Source organism: Sipha flava, unplaced genomic scaffold (genome assembly GCF_003268045.1).
Source record: "Sipha flava isolate LNK unplaced genomic scaffold, YSA_version1 43_pilon_pilon, whole genome shotgun sequence".
Lineage (NCBI taxonomy): Eukaryota > Metazoa > Arthropoda > Insecta > Hemiptera > Aphididae > Sipha > Sipha flava.
In genome coordinates this window covers 1,343-27,897 of record NW_020273171.1, presented here as the reverse complement: position 1 = coordinate 27,897, position 26,555 = coordinate 1,343, and the positions used below count along the sequence as shown (strand labels likewise).

General features: G+C 28.2%; 1 protein-coding gene across 5 annotated transcripts; it reads left to right on the top strand.

The window, feature by feature from the left end:
- The first annotated feature begins 2,805 nt into the window (after positions 1-2,805).
- On the top strand, positions 2,806-26,232 carry LOC112689359 (G1/S-specific cyclin-E1). Of its 5 annotated transcripts, XM_025563038.1 has the most exons (11): positions 2,806-3,269; positions 23,180-23,266; positions 23,722-24,053; positions 24,113-24,310; positions 24,378-24,591; positions 24,658-24,769; positions 24,846-24,976; positions 25,059-25,314; positions 25,382-25,545; positions 25,632-25,642; positions 25,762-25,842. In XM_025563038.1, the coding sequence occupies exons 2-10, from the start codon at positions 23,213-23,215 to the stop codon at positions 25,635-25,637; spliced, it is 1,467 nt and encodes a 488-aa protein (XP_025418823.1). In that variant the 5' UTR covers positions 2,806-3,269; positions 23,180-23,212; the 3' UTR covers positions 25,638-25,642; positions 25,762-25,842. The 5 variants fall into 5 exon arrangements, with proteins under 5 accessions (XP_025418823.1, XP_025418818.1, XP_025418821.1 ...); XM_025563033.1 differs by lacking the exon at positions 25,632-25,642 and having other exon boundaries at positions 2,810-3,269; positions 25,762-26,231; XM_025563036.1 differs by lacking the exons at positions 2,806-3,269; positions 25,632-25,642 and adding an exon at positions 19,377-19,527 and having other exon boundaries at positions 25,762-26,232.
- The last annotated feature ends 323 nt before the right edge of the window (positions 26,233-26,555 follow it).

Below are 26,555 nucleotides of genomic sequence, written 5' to 3'. Positions count from 1 at the left end.
CTATTTCATGGGTTACGTTAAAAACTATTATTTTATAAATATTGAAAATAAAATTTTAGCCAAAAACATTCATATCAATCGCGCGATTTTCAAACGATTTTCATGGAATACCTCGTATTATGTTTTCTAACCTCTGTAGCATGAGCTTCCGTGTTCGCGTTTTTTTCCCGCCCTACAACACTAACCTTAAATTAAAACTGTCTGAACGATTTGATGGAAATAAACAAATGCAAAATACTATCTATTCTCATTGCGGTGATTTGGCGTTATAGAACATATCGTATTATAATATTATTTGCATACCGAGTATCATACAAACACCAATACGTGTGTACCGCGAAATTTAAATCTCACCGCATTATTCGTCTGATAGATTTATTATTACTTTCGATAGAATTTTTTCCTAATCTCATTGCGTATCTATCGTCCGAAATCGTTGAATATTATCCTATGCATGTTATACACGATACATACTACATGGCTTCATGGCTTATAGTATTGATAATTGCAATAGCTGGTTTAGTCAGAGGAAAAAAAACCTACTCGTTTAACTATTCACCACATCGTGTCGAACAGTTAAATAATTAATACGTACGAGATGAAATTGCTTTGTCCTTTTATGAGAACTTGTCTTGAATTACTCATGTAACATCCAGGCACACTTTCTTCTTGAAGATTAAAATTACAATTTAAAGAGTACATTACGCTGATCGCTTATTTTTTCATGAAGTTCGTTTTGAACTGAACACCGATATTAATCGTGCATTTAAAATACCTATTGGTGCACAATGTGGTGGTAGAATATGCAAGTACACACTATTATTTTGGTGTTTTATATTTTTACTGTAGGTAGATATATTTAAATATTGTACAGCAGATGGGTAGTGTTTATTGTCAACTTATTACGAATACTCACCGTATTGACAAAAACAATTTTATTTTCCACGGTAATTTATGAATGTAAATAATTTTACACATAATATGACATAAATAGCTGGTCGTAGGCCGTTAATTTTATTGAATAATCGCCGCATAATCGCCATCTGAGTACTATCATTCATCATCGGCCGTGGTGCCGTGTAGTTGCATCATACCAAGACACGCTATTGACCAATATTTACCATTTCAAGACGCTTATAGATTTATGTAATCTTGATCGAGGAGTGGAGAGCCTGTATGTATACACGTACCTAAATACGTGTCAAAAAGGAAAAATCAATCTATATAATATTCATAAATCTCTTTCTCGTCCACAATCATTATTCGTTGAATACATACTTAAATACCTTCCTTTTTAATTTGAGATTCACATTTTATATGAGTTATCATTAACATAGAAAACAGACGACGAAGCCGTTATGGATTATAAAAATAATAAATAACTCTGATTTTTTGTTAGCTGATTTTCAGTTATTGAACTATACGAAAACAAAAAGGTATTTATTATATGAGTAAATGTTTCATGCTTAGGTGGCTAAGAACGTGGATTAATTGATATTGGTGGTTCCGGAGAAGGTTCCATAGCTGAAAAAATGTTAAATTAACTAATCTAAAAAAAAACCGCGAAAATTATAGGTTTCTTTGTTATTTTTTGTTTTTTGCTGTTCTTGAATTCCGGACAACCCCCGAAGGTTCACGAAGAATTTCTCTCTATATAGGATAAAACACGTACACTTAATCCACTACCGGCAATACCACTTGAAATTCCTGAGCACGCCCGTTCTACGTACAACACCTTTCTATCTGCAACGGATCTAAGGGGAGGGGGGTTCAGGAGGTCAGCTGGTCAACAGTAAATATTTGTTAACAAAATTGGGATCTTCGAGACTTCTTATATTTTTTAGTGTGCTGAATATAGGTTGAAGTTAATACTAGACTGGGAAAAATGCCCCATTTGCTACCCTCCAAATGACTCCAATGATTCAATTGTACAATACAGTAAAACACATCTCTATGCCGGACCTCGTGTAAGACGGTATCCTTCATTAAATAAATGTTAATGTTTTCAAGAATTATGAATTAACTTTAAAAACTCATATTATATTGTGTTATTTTGTTACAAGTTATACATTTATAATCCAATTTCAGCCCTAATAAGTGGCCCCTTGAAATAGCCTAACCTACAGTTTTCTAACCGTGGAACCGCTCCTATATCCTATACTTATACAGCATTACTATTACACATACATCAGCTATACCGTAGAAAAGCGAAAATTTCGAAAGATATGTTTTACCTGTTGGAATCAATGGCGTACCGATGTCAAATACGTACGTAAATATCGTAAGAATGGATTGTGCTAAGTATGTAAAAAATTATTTCCATTACGCGTTGAAATCAATTCTCAGAAGCTATAGGCTAATTTTTACTGCAGATCGCATCACAATGACACAGGCTACGAGTATTAATTTAAAATTTAGTGTGTATTACGAAAAATTCCAAATGTCAGACCCTATAGGGTCTGATATTTGGAATACGCTATACGTATACGCTTGCCCACACCTGGCTATACATCCCGACAGTCGCGAAGACTGCGTAGCGCGTGTACAACGCATATAAAACACGTATAATGAGCCGTTTGCGCGGTTCGGATTGTGTAGCCGCCCGCCGGCAACAATGCTCGGGATTCGGGGACTAACGATGGGGCGGTGTGATTATCTTGATGACGCAGGGACGGGAATATTGCTGCTGCAGTTCTCGTTGACGAGGAGGGTTTGGCGCGGTGTTCCAAGGGTTCGCGGAATTTCCCGCGCAAAGACGCTACCGCGTACCATTTCTCCCGCGCAATATTTTTCTCCATGTCCGCGCTGCGCACAACTATTATTATAGCATAACATGAAAATACATTCCCGCGGTTTCGACTAGCGCGTATCGTGTTATCCGTTCAACGGTTATGGTGTATTCGATGATATTACGACTGATGCACTCACGCACGCTCTGCTGCACAGCTGATTCGTCGGTAATCGCATGTGATATAATAATATAATACTCACCAATATATTACGTTACGAAACGATATTGTGGTCTTGCGACGACGACGACGACGACGACGACGACGAAAAACGAGAAAAAAGAAAAGAAGAGGGGAAAAAAAACCACCGAAACAACAACAAACTCTACGGGCTGGAGGTCGACTGCCTTGGCGGTATTTTCCGATTGTGACGCAGGCAGCGACGAACCACACCACCATTCAAGTCAACTCAGCCGCAAAACTTTTGCCGTACCTACCGCCTACACCTTAGCTATATAACGAAACCTCATCGTTCTCGTGGTAAGTTTTTTTTTTCGTATCCGCCTATATGCACGCGAGCAGTTTTATATTTACATGTTTTTCACGTTACTCAGTGGAGGGTCCTACTGCTTTCGGTCGGATACCACGACACATGTGGTCGGTAAATGTATGTTTTTCAAAAGCTTTTTCATGTGGTATTTCCAATCACCAAAAGTCTCTGGTCGATAGTAAATACCTATCGAACCTAAAGGGTTGATTCAGTTTGAATTTAGCACCCGCCTAAATAAATTTTCATGTTCTTGTATTGTATAGGTGCCCAATACCAAGTATTTTATTTTAAGGGATGCACCCACTTTTAATGCTTGTTCATTGTCCATCTCAATTGGTTTTTGTTTTATAATCATCCCTTCGGTATTATATTCTGTTGTTTATATTATTTGAAATTAAAAAAAATTGTATGAAACATCACTTTAATTTGTGTAATTTAATAGTACTTCTACATTTTAATTATTTCTAATTAATAGATACTAATTTTAAATAGGCTTAAAAATACCATGACTGCAGGTGTTTTTTATATTATAAATTTAAAACTTTATTATTTCAAATATGCATACTTTACGTTTATACTACAATATTTGTGTCGAATGGTATATTGTGGTAAAGACAAATAAGATAATGAATTTTTTTTACTATGGTATTTAAATACAAAAAAATTATTCAAAATCATATAAGGTATAAAAAGAGTGAAATGGAAAGATCTGACAAAATATGTCAAACAAATGTAATTTAAAAATTCTTGTTGTTTCCTGTATACTAGTGAAATAATTTCTAGAAAATCCTAGTTAAATTTTTAATTTTTTTTTAAATTATATTTTATATAGGTAAACTGGTAATGATACAATATTTATAGAAGTATAAATTTACATTTTTGTAAACGGAGTAGTGATTAATATTCTATTACTTTGTGTAGATTTGTTAAATAATCAAAACATTATGGGAAGTAAATTATATTCTAAATTTATATATGTAATTTAACATATTTCTAATTATACTTTTAAAGGTAATATGAATTTATCTTGTAATATTAGTGTGTTATATGCTCAGCTATTGACTAGCTGTATTTAAGTATTAATGAATAATGTTTGTTTTTATAAAATAATTATTTAAAAAATTTGTTTTTCTAAAATATATTATAAAAATTGCTAAGTATTATGCATAAATATCTACAAACTATCAAATTAGTTACGGTTTCAAGCTTAAATTATTAGTATTGTTTGATAATTGTATTTTTATTTAAAAACAATATTTTCAATATAATGGTTCTTATTAAAAATAACTATATATTTTAAAACGGATCCTCTTATATTTAATTTTATTTTATTTATAATATCAAATAATTTAAAATATATTAATATATTAATATATAACAATCTTAAAAACATGGAATTCTTTGTTTACCACATTTATAAAAGCCCAATTTTTTTTAAAACTCATTTTACTAACATGGACCAGTAAGAGCTATCTTATAGTAGATATATACATCTATCATACCTTTTGAGGTTATGGTTTTGGAGCTTGAGGGATCTGTGCATTTTAATTTTATAAATGAGAGAAGGATGAATGTGTTTTTCTTTTATTCTTTTTTACGATTGTATTTTTAGGATAACAGCCATTGAATTTAATATTTGGTTTAATTTCCTAAAATTGTATTAAACGGATTTTAAATAAGTATTATTAATACTTATTGTAATTTAACAATTAAGATCTTATTGTTTCTTATGTAACTCTTATCTTTGGTATGTATGAACTATAAATACATCTTTTTTGTCTAAATTACTATAATAATTATTTAATTATTAGTGTATTTTATACACTGTATAATATAAACAGTTTAGTTCACTTATTACAAAAACATTTTGTGTTGCTTTTATGGTTTTATATAATGTAGGTACAGTATATATGTAAAATAAGCTTTCAAATTAATTTAGTGAATTATTTTGACAAAGTTTCTTTTAAAATAAATTTTGATTATATGGATTAATTGAACTTTTGCAGAAACATAATGTTATTAAAAATTTAATTTTTTAAATTTACACACTTATAAAAATTAATTTTATTTAAATTTAAACTTATAAACAAAAGATTTGTTAGTATTCAACCCCATTTTTTTTTTTTTTAATTCATTATTTTATTACTATATGAGTATAGGTATACAAAAAAATACATTTTAAAATAGTTAAATACTTATCTATTAATTGTTGGCTTGTTTTTTTTCTAATAAGATTAAAATGTACATACCCATCTTCATACAATGACAACTTGAACTTTTCTTGACTCACATTTTATATTTTTACACCACTTATCCTAACAAAATTTCACTGCTTTCCAAAAGGTGAATTCATAGTTTTTTAATGGATAAATAATAGGTATTTAATTGTTATGTACAGTAAATATATAACTCTGTATCATTTTTATACCAATTATATTCATATTATATGATATCAACCTCATTAATACAATTTAAAAATTAAATTCAAAACAAAACAAAAAAAAAAAATAAAAAATGCCCATTAATATTTCTGTGAATTACGTGATTCAAATATACTTCCTTCCAGTTGCCACTATCTTCATAAAACTGCATACATATAACTTGAACAGTTCATGACTTTATATACTAATCAACCAGGGTCATGAAGTAATTAATTATTGAATACATTAAAATAAGAAAATATGCTAGAATCTCATCTAGTCATGATCCTCCCAAATTTGCAGAAAATTGTATATCAGATATATATATACATCAATATATAATTCTAATCAGGTGGTTGTTAAATTACACTTAAATCATGAAGAATTTAACTATTAGGAATGTAATTTGATGATTATCAAATCTATTCAACTATCCTCTTTCACGAGAGCAACTACTTATTTAAAACAATATTTTTGGATTAAAATGGATTATGGTATAAACATATTAATGTGTACCATATATCTTTATTGATTTATTATATAATTTTTTACATATTATATTGGATATTAGACCTAAAGCTATTGAACCTTAAAGTATTATGAAAGTAAAATGACAGAATACATTCAATTAATACTCATTCAATATACTACAAGAATTTAGTATTATTTTTTCAAGCATGTGAATATTTTAAATTGGAAAACCATCACTTGTAAATAATACTATTAAATCAATAATAAATGTATTCATTCACTGCATACAATATGTGTTTGAAATATTAATTTTAATATTATTACTTATTCAACAATTGTAGTTTTAAACATGAAACTGACCATTTCTATTGTAGAATTTATTTTTATGTATTTTCTTACAGGTTAATGGTAGGACCATAATTATGGAGGGGCTAAGCAGGACTCAGTCCCCCTTCCCCTTCCACGATATTTCATAAAAAAAATAAAAATAAGCTTTGACCCTAAAAATTGTAGAATCTCATATTATCATTATTATCATATTTCATGAATTATTAATTTTATTAGTAGTAGTTATTTATACATCTGACAATTTTGGTTGTAATGATTAAATTTAAATTTAATATAAATACTTTCATTATATTATGTTCATTTTCTATTATTATGTAGGTATTTAATTTCATTAATTTTGTAAATTAAAAATGTATGATTGTACAATAAAAATTAGTAAAATATATATAGTTACTATGAAGTTGCTATAAAATATATAGATGAATTGAAAAATTTTGTTAAGAGGAAATTCCCCCTTCTCCCAAAATTAATAAATAAAAATAAAACTAAATATGCCACTAGTTAGTGGTATATTATTTATTAGTTAATAAATATAACATACGGTTTTACAAATATGGGTATAGTTATAAAAACTTAAAATATTTAAATTGAAATAATATGATTGTTACTCAAGTCATATAATAAAAACTAATAGTAAAACTGTGAATAATTCTAAAATATTTATTTCAATCTTTTGTTTACTATTTCATTTTTAAGGAGTATCCAAAATAATACCCAATTAATACCAAATAATAATACCAAAATAATTCAAAATTATACCCAATTTGACCATTAAATAATCAAAATAATATAACGTACAATTATATTCATATATTTTGAATAAATTTGGTATATACCTATTTAGTATAATATATTTCTTACAGTTTGACATTAACTCTTTTATAGATGTACCTTATAAAATAAATTATGTAATTGATACCTAATTATATTATAATTATATACAATTCAAGGATATTATAGCTTATTGTTATTAGATTATTTTTTACTATTGAAAATATAAAATAATCAAATTAACTCTTCTGATTATAATTATTTGGTTTTACCTAAATTTAACATTTAATATAACATTTCTTTATTTAAAAATTAAAAATTATGTAACGCCTAAAAAAAATATTTCCAGTAGAAATTATAATTTTTTTTTTTTTTTTTTTTAATTTGATATATGTTGATGAAATTATTGAAAATAAACAACAGTTATTTATTTGAAGTTCTACATTTTGTATAATTTTTGTAAATACTGAAACATTTGATCATATATTATTTAGTCCTAAAAAAAAATGTATTGCCTCATAATATATAAACATTTGTGAAAAAACTATGTTTTATTAAATTTATTGTTGATTATCTTGTTTATAATTGCTGATAAATAATTATAATTTGGTTTATAGTAGTTCTAATTCTTAATGTAGCATATATTCTTATAGCTAAAATGATAACATTAAATAGGTACCAACCTAAACGTTATTATAACATGTATATATTTGTAATAATTTTAAATTTTGTAAATATTTTATTTGTAATAAGATATGCTCATAAAATGTTATTTAAAAATTGGTTATTAGTTATTACAGGTTATAAAGGTCACTGCTGTGGCACACCAAGGTATCAATCCCTTTCTCTTACTGTCAAAAAATATATTTGTTTATGTTTATATATACATTTTTATGGTACAGTATTGTAGGTATGTAGCTAAATTTACTTTATTTTTAGTATTTTAAGGATAGAACATATTTTCAATATTCATACTAAATAAATAATTTTTAGAATCAGGACAATATAACTCATTTTTAAGATATTTTCTTATTTTTTTTTTTAATATGATAATTAATAACACGTGCATCTTTATCTTATATGTTAAATAATAATGTCTAAACATCGGTAGTATTCTTATAATATTTGACTCATTATTTTTATAGTTTTAAGCCAATAGTTAATGTGCATATAAACGATATCTTAATTAATAATGAATAACAAAATATAAAAATAAGAATACGCTTAAATAATTTATTAATATTTTGTTACTATTACTTTTCATTGAATTAATACATTTGAAGTAAATAAATATTCATATATTTACATTTTTAACTGTTATTATATATTTATAATCTTCGATGTCTTCCTTGAAATTACATGCACCCTTCAGTTGATGATTTCCGTTTATTTTGTTGTAGTTTTTTTCCCATTTGGGCGTAATGTAATAGCTTTAGCACCATGAATATTACCACCCTGTTTAAATTATAGTTTAATAATTATTAATGTATTGTGTTATTTCATCAAAAACTGCGCAGTAAATAATCCAACGCTTGCTTATTATACTGCATCCGTGTTCACACGCCTTCAAATTCGGTATGTCACCTATTGTAAAATGTTTCCGGTTTTTCTGTTCTCATGGTAATTTAATGTCTACAATATTTTGTATATACAATTTATACTACAATACGATATTTTAATCTACTTACCTATGTCAATCTACCTAGTTTTTACACAATATCTTGAAGACAGTAACAAATTGTTCTTATATTTTACAAGTCTTTCAATCATATTTTAAATAAACGCCCGAGTATATTTTATCAAACTATATATTTTTTTCCTTTGGATATATATAAACGTACTTATGTTTTTTTTTTAAATATAAGTCTATATTGTTAAATATTTACTATAGTATTCAATTTGTTTATTATTATTTTGGAATAAATTCATCATTTGGTTCTAAAAACAATTCGATAAACTCACGTTCTTTTTTTGTTCTTCATTAGATAATTGAATGCCCTGATTTATCTTTTATTACTATAACATGCACAACGTATTAATTTAGACTATTTTCAATCGATGTAATGGGTTTTTTTTTTAAAAATCTACTCGAAATCTTTTTCGTGATATTTGTTTTTATCTTATAAAATTTAAGAAAAGGTGGATTCCCCAAAGGAAAAAAAATTGTATAAAAATACAAATGGATTAAAATACTATTCTATTTAATAATTGGGGTGGCAAATTTTTAGCCCATAGTATCGTATTGTTTATATATTTTATTTTTTAACTAATTAAAAAATAAAATATAATAGTTAAGGACTAAATAGGTAGTAGTTAGGTTACTAAAAGCTTTTATAACTTAATTCTATGTTTATATTAAACTATGTATTATGTATATAATTTATATTAAACTATGTACTATGTAAGTTTTTTAAAATCTATTTTCCAATTTTTAATATTCATAAAGTTAGATTGTACAAATAATCTCAAAATAGTTTTTTGTACTATAAATAATTCTTAAACTGTTGTTCTTTTTTAATAGTTTTTAGTAGTTAGTATAAATGTTTTACGAAAATAACTAAGTAATTATATTTATAAAATCATTTCGTTTTAATTTTTGCTGTAGAAATGTTTAACAATTTAGTATTAATTTTATAAAGACCATAAATGAAAACAAATAAGTGCTAAATGTCAATGTATTAAAATACTATTGAATATTAATTTATGTATTACACACTCTAAAGTAAGACTAATTTGCATAATTCTTTTTTTATAAAATCCTTAAAACTTCTAACGGTATAGTGTTAGTTAACACTATTAAAACCATATTGTTTGAATTATTATTTGAACACATTATTTTCAACATGATTTACTTATTTATTAGATTCATAAATAAAGATTATGCCTATAATTTTATCAAATTACATTTGTCATATTATTGTAATTTATCAATTAAAATTCTTTGCCAATATAAGATTTGTTTTCGCCGACAGCTGTCGTGACGTCACATACATAGCAACGGACTACTACATCAGCTGACAATACTGTGTCTGATGGTCTGGTTTGATTTTTCTCTTTTTCCTTCTCGCCTTCTTTTGTTCTCTGTAAGACCCCTCTTAGCCATTTATATATTTATTAATTTTGTTCGTTGTGTATATGCTTCTTTTTACCTCTCATAGCGTCGACCTTCAGAATAGAAATGAATAGACCCGTAAAGCGGCATTCTTAAGTTACCATTTTTTTTCGTCTGGATTTATCAAGATGCCGTCCCGGTTCTGGCTATGATCGGTGATACTGTGGAGGGGGAATAGAGATGTAGAACCAAAAATAATATTTTATTCATGGTCCGGGGTGAATGGCATTTTATATTTTTCAAGTCTTCTGAAATAGCTACAATTAATTACAAATCATAATAAATAACATAACCTTCATTCCAGATACTACAGATATTTTGAATTATATAATGTTATTGGATAATATTTAAATTTTAAATTAAAATTAAAATTATTAATTTATATTACTTGAAGTTATAATTTGATAATTTTTGTATATAATAATATGAAATATTTATTAAATAAAGATACTAAACATAACTACGCCGAGCTATGTAATCGTGCGTTAGTGTGTGGCAACGTGAATACAAATGTTTCTAAATTTTTACATAGTCGGAATACTTCTTTTGAATTTATTTTAGGCGGTAAAAACGAACCGATAATTTTGTTTGAATTAACTAGGTTTTATTTATTTGATTAATGGATGTGTCTAAAATTAAATGATACAGTTCAATTTTTCAAATCGTTTCAATGAATATTTTTAGTCTTATATTATATGCAATGCCTTGATTTGGTCAACATTGTTAGGTAATATTAAAAGCATAATTGCTGTCAAGATAATATGGTACAAAAACGAAAGAGAGAAAAATAGTGATACTGACGATACACTGATGGTTGAACTATTTGAATTTCAGGTCTCACTTGATCTTGTTTGAATATATCATAAAATTAAGAATAATAATCATTTTTGCATGCGCACATTGTATATAATGTATATGCATATAAATATAAATACTCCTCTTGGCCTTGGGTAAAGATCATAGAAGATTCCATCCGGTAAATTTGCGCGCGTTTTTAACGACACAAAAAGTATGTATTCAACCTTGTGCACAGCTGTTATGTATTCTTCGTGTGAGACCGATGTGGTCCAGCTTCCTGTCCCTCCCAATACACTCGCACACACGCACAAATTTACTTGTGCGTACGCAAGTGTGTGTTATTCATCTTTACCGAGAAAACGAATGTATAAAGCCGGTCTGATGGACAAATCAGGTATTACAACACTCGTGAGATTCAGTCTTGGAGAAGAAAAAAGAGAGAGAAAGAAAACAACAAAATCCACACTCAAACAGGCTACATATCATATGCCATGCATTTTACAGTTTCGTTCATGCGGTGACCGTAGCAATTTATTATGGCTACAATAGTTATTGGTGTCCGTTTTTTTTCTTTTCGATGCTCCCAGTGGACATTCCACCGCACTTGTTTGAATGAATAACCGATCAATCCGCTACATTGTTGCCACTTAAGCGCCCCGTATATATGTACATTACATATAATAATATTATATGAACTCTTTCGTGGGCTCTTTGTAAATACCTGTCATTTTTTTTTCATTCATTTCAATAATATGCCATCCTGTAAAAACGCCCCCGCCGACCGGCTCATACACACCGAACTTCACTCTTAATTTTGCTTATGTTGACATGGCGGATATTTTTGGGTCCGTTGAGTGAGTCAAAAATACAAATTAGTATTAGGAAAATCAATATTTTTCATCGAGTGTTGAAATAAACTACAAACCAAACATTCATTTCATAATAAGCTATATTATGTATTGTATCTATTGTATACAGATATTAGGTATTATTTTTATCTTTTTGTATTAGATTATTCTCTACTAGTGTATTATTTCGTATATTTAATATAGTTGTTAATTATTTAACTTTAAAATAAAGGCCTTTAATTCACGATCACATATAATTTTCAAAGATACATATTTACTGTGTATAGTCATTAGTAATGACTCATTACACTTCACAATGTATTAAAAATTAAATTTTATTCATAAATTATTTTTTTTAGTTAATGTATTTATTATTAAATTATCAATGGTTATTTTAATCATTATAATATTTATAATTTTGTGTTTTATTACATAAATATATATGGATATAAATTTATATTATAATATTTTAAATGTAACCAAAATTTCGGTTATAAATCTTTCACATTTGAAATAAGGGTAATCAAGATTTACGTTATCCTATTTTATCGTTAACATTTTTTTCGACCCACAACTAAATTAAAATGGGGAAATATTGGCGGTAAGTAGAACCATACAATTTCATGTCTACAAGGGTCTCCCAAGCCGACGGGAAAGAAAACGTGCGTCTTCCCTCTTTTGTTCCGGTAAAGCCAGTCGGTATCGGTTTGGGGGCTCTCCCTAAATACAAAAGAAAACTCATTTGAAAAATAACGGTCGCGACGGGTGTAAATCTTGGGTCGTACGTCGTAGTGGCTTAAACTCAAAAAACTTGAGTTATGGTTTGTAAGACTAGTATTAATTACAAAAAAAAAAAAATTAATTTTTAAATTATAAAATAACTTTGAATATTTATAAATCATGAAATTAGTTTACACTTATCGTAACTATTTAGTTCACTTAAAAATTATTAGTAATTTTAGATATTAGTTTCATTTATCTGAGTAATAAATGATCTGGCTATCAAATTTAATTTATAATATAAAAAAAAACCTCTATATATTAATTATTTCGTTTATATCTTATGTTTATGTATAATGTTTATATCATCACTCAAATAATAACTATTTTATAAGATTTTTTAATGTCTGTACGATTATGTATATTTGTTTATTTTATTACTTATTTGACTTGTATTCCTTTCATTTACGAAACATTATTTGAATAGAGTTTATATACTAATCTATTTTATTAATAATTTTCTATCGATTTCTTTGGATACCGTATGAAGTTTACACATACAGTTTTTTTGCTACCTACTTACATATGTAATATGATATATATATATATCATTATATATTATGTATACATATATTTAAAGTAAAAAAGCGCGCCAAAATTCCCCTTTGCGTTTTAACCCAGGGTTTACTATCCAGGTGCAGTGGTAGCTGACTATCTCCCTTTAGTTGACCATAACCCTCGATCGATAACCCTCTAACTAAAATGCACGTGTGCATTCATTTTTATAATCTTTTTCATGCATAATATAATCTGCCATAACACAGTAAATCTTGTTAGCACATTAAACCGGTTGTGCTGGTTTACACTTTTAACTATTAATTTGTGTTAAAAATACATAAAAAGGGTTAATGTCTAATCTTCTAAAATATGTAAAAATACAAAAAAATTTAGTGGAATAGTGTAAATAATTTAATAAATAATAATTAATAAATTCCTAAAATTCTTATGTATCAATTTAACAAATTTTACTTGTTTTTGTCAACATGACACGTGTTCTTTCTTAAAAACATTTCTCAATTGCCTAAGGAATCATATCCAATTAACTATAAATATGTAAACCAGTTTGCTCTTTTAAGAAGAATAGTTTAAAATGTCTATTATTGTTTTTTATTTTCTATTTATTTCATAGTTGAATTAAATGTCTAAGACTTGAATTATTTACAATTTTCTTGGTTAATTATTTAATGTTATTGTGTATTTTTTAACTATGTTTATTTAGCTCTCAACTAATTTACTATAATTAATTCATTACATATGTATATTGATTTATAGAGTATTATATAATATATATTATATTATAAAGTATATTTTGAGGATCTTTTAAGAACTAAATTATTTATTTATTTATAAAGGGCTTTATTGGAAGATCTGTTTATTTATTTTTTATACATATGAAAGTAGTTCATTAGTGTTGTTATTATTTATTGAAGTCACTTTTGAGTGTTACCACCATTATCTGTTTACGATATGGACTTAATATAGTTCAGGATAAGATACAGCAGTCAGTTCTAAATAATATTTTCATACAAAGATATGAATAATCTATAAACCTTATATTTACAGCGTTAATTTTTTTAAAATATCTAAAATTACATAATTTAATAACTATTTATTGGAGTTAAAGAAATATTATCAGTTTAGTAGTTTAATCACTTAAAAAAGACCCTGATATTGACTAATATAGAATTTTAATCTTCCTATATATATTGGAAAAATATGTTTAGGAAATATAGCAGTAACTGCATTTTGAGTGTGGCTATAGATTATATTGTTAGTTAGCTAATGCTGTTACGTACTAAAATTAATGATGGCTATAATTTCGTAGCATATTATTTTTACTTTTTGATATTCATTATTAGTATTTTTTATTAATTTTCATGTTGATTAAAACTAAGTATCAGCTTATATTTCATATTAAAATATTCTTATCTAGTGAATTTTCTATTTTTACAAAAATAAATGAGTTTAAGTTGTGTCGACATTTACTTATTATGAATTACAATATAGTTATGATATTTATAACAGTGAAAAATCAAACATTTTAAATGTGACACGTGCCAGTGCCAAGATTCTATTGAGTTTATGCAAATTCAGACACATTGAACCATAAAAGGTGGTGCACAAACTAAACAATAAAAAGAGCTAGTGACCATTTAACATTTTAGTTAAGCACATCCACATGTGGCTAGTGTTGTAGACCGTCTTTTGTCCTAGTTTCGATAAAAGTCGAACCGGAATTGAAAGCATCCATCTGTCGGTTCTGTTATGTTGGAACAACCCCTTGTTATTATTCCTTCGTTACACCTGGAGGATTTTGATCAAGCACTATGTAGTTGTACGGCATATGAATAAATGACCCCTTCATAGTTTTTAAAAGCATTGAATATGTTTTTTATGGTACATTCTGATATTTAATCATGTAGGTACTTGTAACATTTTTTTTTTTTTTGAGAAACTTTGAGAGAAGTAAAAATATGTGTTTTTACATAATGTATTAAATATGTATTCAAATTGCATATATTATATAACATTTAGTTATGAAAATTACACAATTAGAATAGGTTTAGTTTATTTTTATAATCGTATTATAAAGGTTATTTCTTTGATATAACGCTATTAGTAACATAATTTTGATGTACAAACTATAATTGTTTATTAATTTCTAAATGTGCAACTGATAAGAAAATTACTTAAGAATTTTATCTTTCCAAGTTTTATGTATTATTTTATTTGAACGTACGTGTTGTATAGTTTTTGGTATTAATTAATGGTTATTACTTTTTTATCAAACACCTTGTATATTCATGGTTTCCAACAGTATATAGTTCTTATGCTCATCTCTAATCTAATTTTAACCTATCTAATTTTCGAAACAAGTCCTCTTTCTATGGCTTTTTTGATGGTAATTTTATCTAATACGCATTTACTTCTAAAACTATTCACCCCTTTCGTTTGAGAAAAATGGCACGTAGTTAGTTGTTACCCTCCGATACAATGTGCATGCTGGCAAGAGTTCACCTAGTGCGTTTTGGTTGAGGTATTTTTTTATATATACATTTTTTTATTATGCCTATGTACTACTATTCACTATGACTACTATGTATGCACTCGGTATAATACTAGGGAACAGCTGCATGACTGAAAGCGTGAATTTACGCGGGGAAACACTTCACGTTGCGCGCGTATAGTAATGACGATTGGGGCACGCGACCCCTGACAATTAAGCTGCCTATACTATACTCGCTCCGACCGCCCGCTAAAGACAAGTCGACTACCGCAGGTGGTATATTGCAATAGTATATTGGATATTTATGAAAAATCTAACTCTGAGAGTTTATTCTCGAGAGGGTCAGTAGCACGTTTCCATTACTTTTAGGTGCTGCAATAGTTGTGTTTATATATATACACATATATTTTATTCCTCCCTCTCACCAATCTTCATTTATGTATGAATAAGTATATAGATCTTTGCATTTTATTGTTCGATATTTTACGCCGGAAAGAAGAGGAAACATATTAATAACACATGGAAGTCATGCAAAAAACATCTGGTTTGTATCAATTTCTCAATGACGAATTTTGTGTAAAATTTATTCGATTAAATACATAGTCGTGAATATTCTTTAAAACTTTACTATTTATTAACTTTTAATCAATCGACAGTTGATCGTTACAGCTCATGGAAGTCAAGTTAGGAAGTTAGTTAAGTTAGGTTAATCAAACTATAATGTAATTAATGCATTTATTTAAGTGGCGTGCTAGTAGGTTAAAACTATCCGTCATTCATGCGTAATTTTAGCTAAATGACCAAACACAAATTGTTTATTCTGTATATTCTTAAAATATATTGAAATTTATTTAATTTAGGCTGTGTAAAATTTTATTTTACCCTATGAACTGTTATATTATTATGAAACATTTAATGTAATACACATTATTCACTGTCTACTGATAAATTATAATTGAAATTCAAAACTAATAAACTATGATCATCAGTATAATTTTAATTTGCATTTTTCCTATATTAGAATCTATTATATTATAAACTGAATCAAAAATTGAATATTGAATATTAATCAAAATATGATAAAGTACCTTTGAATTTGTGATTCTAGTGATATTTAATAAAATTTAATTAAATGCTAAATCATTAGATACTCACCGTTAATTTTTAGTTTAATTAATTTTGATCGATTTTATTACAATTAAATTTGATGTACTATTTATTGTTAATAGCAAATATATTTACATATAATATACCTTTAAAGTTTTTTGTTTTGAATATACTTTCCATGCCAATATATTAATTGTAAATTAATAACCATAATTTACTTAAACTATTTACAGTCGAAGTTCTTAAAATATACTTATTTTATCGGAATTTTATGAAAACCAATGTCTTATTTATGTGGCACACATAGTTAACACGTTTAATGTTTTTCGTATGTAATTTGTTTAGCAAAAAAATTGAGGGCCCCATTTATAAGTTCGACCTTATTTGCTGACCTTCCGTTGATGGATGACGTGACAGTAAAAATAAAACTTATCTGCCATCACCATTGTGTCCGTTTGAGTTTTCAACAAACATTAATGTATGTAAAAATATTTAGTTTTTGTTAGTCATTACACTATATTTATGTTATTGCATTGTAACTAATATATTATTATTTATTTTTTAGAGTTATTTTACACCCTTTGAAGATGTATTTAACTATACCAAAAATATCTAATATATAAGTGATTTAGTATATTCACATTCCATTGTAAAGTGATTTTCTCCTTATTTTTCGGATTCATCTATTTAACGAAAATCATTTATTATATGTATAATGTATTATGACAAGGCGGCGATCGTTCGTCAGCTTTTGTTAAGTCACAACTTCTATTACTAGTACTCGGATGGGTGACCACTATTTTTTTTAGGTGTTAAATTTATTGATTTGTAAATATAAAAAGTACTTTTTATTAGCTAGTTTAAAAAATATTTAACCGTAATTTTATAACTTTGAAGATTTTATCGATCTTAAAATCTATTCTATTGAATTTGAATTTAAAAATATTTGTAATTGTAATTAATGGAAAAATTATTTTAATTTTAAATTCTGTAGTTGTCTAAAACACTTTCCTGAACAGAACCTGAGGCTTATATCTCCCACGATGCTAAGTCACGCGAATCTTTGGCGGTTTTTGGATATAACATGTGTTCGTTGTAGTATATTTACCTCTAAAGACCATGTGAGAGAACTAACCATCGTTCGGCAGTGAACAATTTATGCATGTACATCTATAAACTGTGTCCAAATGAATATTAAATTATAAATGTACATATATTTTCCGGCATAGTCGAATTGCACTCGTTCCAAAAGAGTTATAATGGAAAACCCTCTAAAAATATTACGAATCTTTCTGTTGAAGAACGCTACAGCGTACTTATTTAATAGCATTAGTTCGTGCCATTTAGATAACGTAGATAATATTATATATAATAGTAACATATATACTCAGAAGCGTATTACCAGGGTAGAATTTTTGAATACAGTTATTACTACAAAAAATGATCGAAATGTCAAAAAAAAATTATAATAATGACAATAATTAAATTTGACGATTAAAAAAAAATGTATACCTAATAATAATAATATATATAATATAATATAATGTAATGTATAAAACAATAATTTTTAACCACGCTAATGATTACTAAATGGTGGTAATAAATGTAACTAAATAAAATAAATCTAACCCCTTCAAATGCATGATAATTTTATTGAAATAATTTTTTGAGTCCAAATGCAGTTCGACCACTACCTGTTTTTTACCTAAGTGCAATTTGACCATACCCATATTTTCATCATTTTATTGAAAGATATTATATTTTCAATGTAAACAGTGTTACCTACGCATTAAGTATTAACGTGGCGTCGTTACCCTTATATAACTTTTTATACGACTTCGATACTGCTATAGTTGAATGATCGAATGGCATTGAAACTATATACTTGGCTGTTATAATATAATTGACATTTCATTCAAAGATATAATTATTTATAAAAAAACATCCTTGAATATTTTTAACTCGTTAATATTAACTCTTGTTATAATTTTTAATTTTAATCAATATTTCATCCCGTTTAGTTTCATTTAAAATAATATACAGTTCATTATTGTAGAAATTTTGAATTTGTTCCACGGTCAAGTTGTTCCAACACCTGGTATTGCTCACTGCAATATGATGTTATTTTTTTTCATATTAGTGGCTCAAAGACATCCTAATTTATGTTATGGTACAATAACTCCTGAACGGACGTCCTTTTGGTCACTTAGACATGCAATAATAATTAGATACGATTACATTATAATATGTTATAGTCGTATGAACAGTAAGGATGTAATAATGCGTTCGCGCCAATATATCCCGTATATAGGACCGGACGACATATTATACTGCCTTTCTTATTCTGTAAGGACAAAAAGAGGCACTCCGTATAGCCGCCAAAAGACCCGTACATTATACGGTTCCTGGACCACGTCGGCCTTGTAATAATAATCCCTTTTGTGCTACAAAGACCAATTGGCGCCAACCACAACATTGAAAATGGAATGCTGCTGGTAGCTGCCGTCTTGTACATACATTTTGAACGCTTCCCACTCCAACGGGTTTTCATATATTGTGGTAGAAGAAAAAAACATCCTGTAACAGGTGATTCAAAAATGTTACCTATCGATTCTTATATGGCATTCTCTGGTTTCTAATAATTTTTGCTTACATATTCTCACTGGGGAGTCTTGTGCGTTATGAAAATTTGTTTGGAAATAACCGATGATAAGTGTTGGTGGACATCATTATTCAAAACCAATTACCATGAAAACAATCAGTTTCGAATTAACATTTGGTCGATGATTTGTGTATTTTATACAATAGCAATATTTTACACATATTATTTTCGAGTTAAAAGTTTATTGTGATACGTTTGTATGTAGAGTCGTAACGATGATTTACTGATACGACTTATGTTAACCAAATCAATATTTATCAATAATAATATATAACATATTACATTTTACAATAATAATCGCAACTGTAATTTCATAAGTTTCAATATATTCTTTATTTAAATTATTTTTATCAAGTAATAAACTAAAGACAATTACTTTTGATGAGTAAGAATGAGTAATGATTTTTGCTCTGAAGCCATGTACAAACATTAAATTACTTTATTATTTTTGGATATAAACATATAATGACTTGGTGAGTATAGTATCTTCCAAGTAATGTTTAACGACCAACGCTAGGTTTTAATTCATGATAACCTTTAGAAGAAATACCTGGGCATTCCAAATAAGTCGCCAGTAAATATATTTTTTTCCTCGGATTTCATTGATAACTTGTGTGTTTTGTATGTACTTACATGGTCACCATAATATATTATAATATTATAGCCGATAGGTATGCGTTTGTACCTGAACAGAATAATAAAGAATCCCTCCAAAAACTCTGTTCCAAACACACACGTAAACGCACTCTCACCAAAAAAAAAAAAAAAACATGCAATATTTTCTATTCTCTACGAACAGTGCGAGCTTTAAAAATTTTACGCTTTTGTAAATATCTGTCCTGAATTTTACTTCATATTTCATTAATATATACTAATAAGACGTTTTATGTATTTTCACTTAAAATTTTTTTTTTATTCATATAATTCGAAATTTAGATTTTTGATGTAAACATTATTTTCATTTTGTCATGTGTTAAGTATGGTCGATAGGTGTAGTACGTGTGAGGGGTCGACAATTTTTTTGGTAGATAGTTTTAAAAGAGCTTTGCTCCTGTATACATGATCACTGAGTAAATTAAATAACTGCACAATCACATCTCGAGATTATGACGAATAATGTTGATGTGTTTGCATTAAAACAATCTACGATTATATTATCAATTGGTTCGTACATTTTATCAGGTATTTATAGCTGTGACGTGGTATTTTATATGTAATACCGTGCTTATCTGCGGTTTAATTTGCTCATCATTATTTCAATTTTGACGAGTCACAAAACCACGCGCACCTTGTTGTCACGTTGTACATTCTTAAAATGTGTTTTTACATTTAGGATTTTCGTAGAATTCAATCGATTACACACCTTAAAACATAACATTCATGTATGCTGGTGTTGTTTTGTCGTACGGCACATACCGTATTCAAAATATTATTATGGTGAACGAGCAACAGTGTTCGTTCAAACACGCACGGTCCGCGGATAGGAAAAAAAATCATAATAATATCGTTACATGTTATAACAGTAATAATGGTTTACAGAATCGTTTTAAAAAAAATGTATTATAATATCACCTACATCTCGTGTGTGAACGGAAATCATCGAAAGAAAAAAAAAATTATAATAATCTCAATAATGACCGTGTACGTGTGTGATAGATACCCACGCAGTGTTGGTGTATCATTGTGCTTGTGGCGAGCCAAACGCGCGCGCGCGTTGTGTGGTGTGTTACTGATAAACACTGACGCGGAGCTTTGTTTTGGCGGCAAACGATAGTCGGTTGGTGGATGGCAAGGCGGGCGGTCGTTTGTTGTTTTTAGGCGGGATGTACCGCGGTAGACGACGGCGCTAGACGGTCAGCTGTTGCCGGTCGATCAGCTGATCCGTATTGTCAACAAAGCGACCGCGCGCGCGCAAAGGGGGCCAGCATTCCAACGTTCCTCGCGCCCCTCCGTCCGGAAACCGGTTCCGTCTGTTGGCTCCGGCGACGGCGGCCCCATCGGGATCATTGTCTCATTGCCGACCCGAGCAGTCGCTCGTTAACCGTGAACCCTTGGACGTCGACCGTTAGCAAATTTCCTCTCAATCTCCGAGTGTGAACGATCGCGTTCGACGAGTTGATTTTTTTTTTTTTTTTTCATTTTAGTCACGCATTTTAAAAAATCACGCGGATATATATTATAATATTCCAGTGCGCCTATAAACTTATTCATATTATTTTTGACGTTATAAGAAAACCGAAAAAATATAATACTGTACGTTTGCGAATCGTGTGTGCTCGTATCGTTGTCGAGTTTCGCGGTTTCCGTCCCTGCGTGTGCGTACGGAGACTTGCCGCCGTTCCGCGATCCGCACGACACACGTAAGTCAAACCACGAGTCAATATTTCAATAACCGCTTTTTAAGATTATATTTTCCTTCGACTCGTTTTTTCTTTTGTTTTTAAATTTTCTTACGTTCCTCGTTGAAAATGCGCACTTGCCATTAACTCATGCGAAATCCTCCGCCACGAGTCGTTTCTTGACGACTATAACGCAATTGCGTTCACTTCTATTAATGATCGAAATGCACCCATATTGTACGCTTACGTGTTAAATTATTGGCGTCGTGTCATCTCGTGTGTATCGCGTGCTAAAAAAAAAAAAACATTTAATCACACATCGTACGCGTACGCATTCTTGAAAAATAATGCTTTGTATATACTTGTACCCATGTACGTATTATAAGTAGGCATGTAGTAAAATTCAGTGACCTCTGCCGGAGGAGGCCCCCTTGTAGGAGAGCAAGCGCGCGCGGTTGACGGTGGACAATAGGGAAAACGCATTTGGCGCCCGTTTCCTCGCGTCCTCCATGTACTGCGGCGCTTGTTTCCCGCCGCCCGCGATCAAAAGCCCGCCCAATGTTGTTTGTTGGATTTGACTATCCACGCGTCACCTTTTTTTCACATTAGTTTTTCATTTGAGTTCCGGGCTTCTCGATCTCTTCAATTACCTACTTGTCTTCACGTGTCTCTCATAACCTCCACTTATATTCTTTTATTTGCGGTTTTAAATATTTTTGAAAAAATAAAAATTCTCATGATCTGATTACCCGAATTTTCTGATTAATTATATTCATATACTAGATTAAGCATACGTTTATAAGAGGTTGACTTTAATTCCTTAAACTGTGTTTGTACCTACTTGATGTCAATCATTATAGAAGGCTGTTGAAAATATTACATTAGGTATACCTAATTCAATATTTTTTTTATTTTTTTTTTACAGCATTAATTAGATTAAATTCTTAAGCTTCATATTAATATTAGTTTGTTCTTAAATACTTTATTAAGAAACCTTGATTATTTTTTAAGTGTTATAATATTGTTCTATAGATAATTATTTTTTTAAATTATTATACATCATAAGGTTAAACATTTTTATTTTATAAATTATTTATTATAAATCAATTTTTTGACAAGTTATTTTTGATTCATATAGAAATTTAATAATGTTAATTTATTAAATATATATTTATTCAAAGCTGGTATTATCATTATACCTATTTTTTATTTATCCATTTAATATTTTTATTTTCAGATTTATTCATTGAATTTTCCGTACTCAACGACAATGAATGACGCTAATTCATCTAGCAATGATGAAGCTTTTAAAAGAAAAAGACATGTAAGGATATTTTCAACTTAAATTATCTCCTTTAAAAAAAATTATGTAAATTATATAATGTAAGCATAAGACATTTTAATATTGGATGAAATCATAATAATATTTTTCTGACTAATGAAGTATTTTAAATTCCCAAGTTATTAAATAATAATTATAGAATTATAATAGGTGCAATATGTTATTAAATTAATACTTATTAATGTTGTTACAATTTATTACTAATAGTAACTAATAACAAATTTGATTATATACATGTTTGATCAATGGTAAAACAACCATCGATGATGCTGGTATCTTGTGTCTGTTATTATAATCCATGATTATATAATTCCTAATATAATACTTGATGGTTTAAGTAATTAAAAATAAAGACCAAAAAAAAAGTTTAAAAATATGCAATAGTTCCTTGCAATTTTAGTTATAAATTTGAATGATTTACTATTGATATTTTTCAGAATTCTGAAGGTTATTTATACAATGGTTCTATAACTGGCAAGAGGATAAAAGTGGATCATAGTCCTGTTGACCTTCCAAATATTTTATCTAGATCTAAATTACATAGTTCAACACAGTCATCGCCTTCGGATGATTCTGAACATAACTATTTTATGAATTTACAAAGAAATTCGAGAGTTAGAACTGACTCAGATTCTTTTGAAGTTAACTCAGAAAATAGTGATTCCTTCCAGCAACTGACTGCTGGTAATAATGGAAGTGTAGAACGACGTCCATTATCTGAGTTACAAGTACTGTCGCCTGAATCCCATTCAAATTTTTCAGACGATAGGTATATTAACATTTATTTATTATTTAAAAATATTTTTTCTAATTTTGAAGTATACCTAGGTCTGAATCTGATATCAGTAGTCCTGCTCTTAGTGAACCAGCCCCATTACTATCTGACAATGAACAAAGCCCAGATTGCATTGATAGTTCTGAACCAAAGAAAAATATTGAAAATGATCCACCCACATATGTTCCAACTCCACGTTATTCAAATATTCATGAAACTGCTGTAAATGCAGTAGTTTCTACTTGGAGCAAGTAAGTTAAAATAAATATTTAAAGAGTGTCCTTATTTATAAAATGTATTTTATTACTTTTCTATTAGATTTCGTGATTTAGCCATTAATCAAAAACCTATTGCATTGAACGAAAGACCTTGTCCATTGCCAGAACTTCCATGGGGAAAACGTGCAGCTTTTTGGCAAATGATATGTAATAGGGATTCTGCTACATTAACCTACAGAAATCCTGATTACCAAGAATACCATGAACATATTACACCTCGTATGAGAGCTATTCTTTTAGATTGGCTAATTGAGGTATTTAACTGCAAGATATTTTTATAGACCTTTTTTTTTGTTTATTTATTTAAGTATATTCCTTAGGTATCATCTGTTTATAAGTTGCATAGAGAAACTTATTATTTGGCAATGGATTATTTAGATCGATATCTATCAAATAGTGAATCTATTCCTAAACAAAAACTTCAACTCATTGGTAATTACATTTAATTTTTTTTTATGCTATATAAAAGTGAGTTAATTTAATATTAAATTATTTTGTGTATATTTAGGAATCACATGTCTATTTATGGCCGCCAAAATGGAGGAAATATACCCTCCTAAATTAACTGAGTTTGCATATGTTACTGATGGAGCGTGTACTGATGCTGATTTATTAGACATGGAAAAAATCTTATTGATGGTAATTTAAATTTATATATAGTTATGGAATTAATTAAAATCAACCAATTTATTATTAATTTTTTTAATTTTTCTTTGTTTAGCATTTGCGATTCCGTTTAACACCTGTTTCTATTAATTATTGGGTGGAACTGATGTTGCAATTCATTTGTGTTGATGATAGCACTGCTGAAGATAGTCTTATTACCCCACAATTTCCTCAGAATTTATTCAATCAAGTAGCTCATCTTTTAGATTTAGCTTGTTTGGATTCCAACTGTTTACGCTACTCATATAGTGAACTCGCAGCATCTGCCCTTACTATAGTCCTCAATAAAAATATTGCATTAACCATTTCTGGTAAGTTATTGATAAAAAGTACTTTATATTAATTTATTAGTTTTGATAAAATCATGTTTTTTTACAGGTTTATCAGAAGGAAATGTATGTAATTGTGTTGAGTGGATGTCTGTTTACTGGAGTGTAATTATAGAAGAATATCAATATGAAGAAATTGATTTTGAAAATGATTCGGAACAAGTAGATGGCACCCATGTTAAACAGCAACATTTAGTCAGTATGGATATGTATGTAAGTATCTTATATTGTAATGTTCTTATTTTTAAGACAATATTAAAATATTCTTATATGTATTTATGTTATATTTTTGCGATCAGATGTAAGTAAGGTAAATTTCTTTGTCAAAATAATAAGTATAAATTAAAATTTATATGCTGCAGATCATTGATTGATTTATACTATTGTCCTCTATGCCAAAACATTACTTATTTTATTTATATATTTTAGGATTTAGCACAAAGCAGATTTGAACTTATTCAATTGGCCAGGGTCAAGGGTCCAGTAACTCCTTCTAATTTATTAACTCCACCGTGGAGTGGTAAAAAATATCCTGTTACAGCTGAAGACTGCAAACCCTCGTGCAGCTATAAATAATCAAGTACTGCCACTTCCTATAGTAAGATTTTTGTAAATTTTAATTTGTAATTGTCCTTTCAGTGGATAATCAAATTCAGTTATTTTAAATTTTTCTAGTGTTAAAAAATGTTTTTGATTGATCAGTACTGTCTTGATGACCTGATAATTTAAATGTGCAATATATATTTAAAAAATATTTAGTACAGTTTTTAGTAAATTCTGAAAATTTTTTTGAATCAGATATTTTACAGTAAGTTTGACACTAATGTAATTTACTGATTATCTTTTGAAAAATGTGTAAAATTTAAAGTCAACAGTGTTGAATTAAATATGGTGTTCCTCTAATTAAAATTATAAATTACTCTACATTTCATAGTTTAAAAAAATATGACCATTTTGAAACTATTTAAATTTATATGTAATATTAATTTGTAAAACTGTATATGTTATATATATATATATATATATATTTTTTTAAAAAATCCGGTACTATGATTGCTAATATAACTTTTTTTTTACTAGCCATTTTTTCATAATAATGCAGTCTTTTAATATTGACTTTTTATATCAAATTACATTATCCTTTTGTATTCTAGTCTTATTTAGTTGATAATAATAAAATTATTTTGTATAGTTTCTTAAGAAGTTTTATTATGTCTAAATAT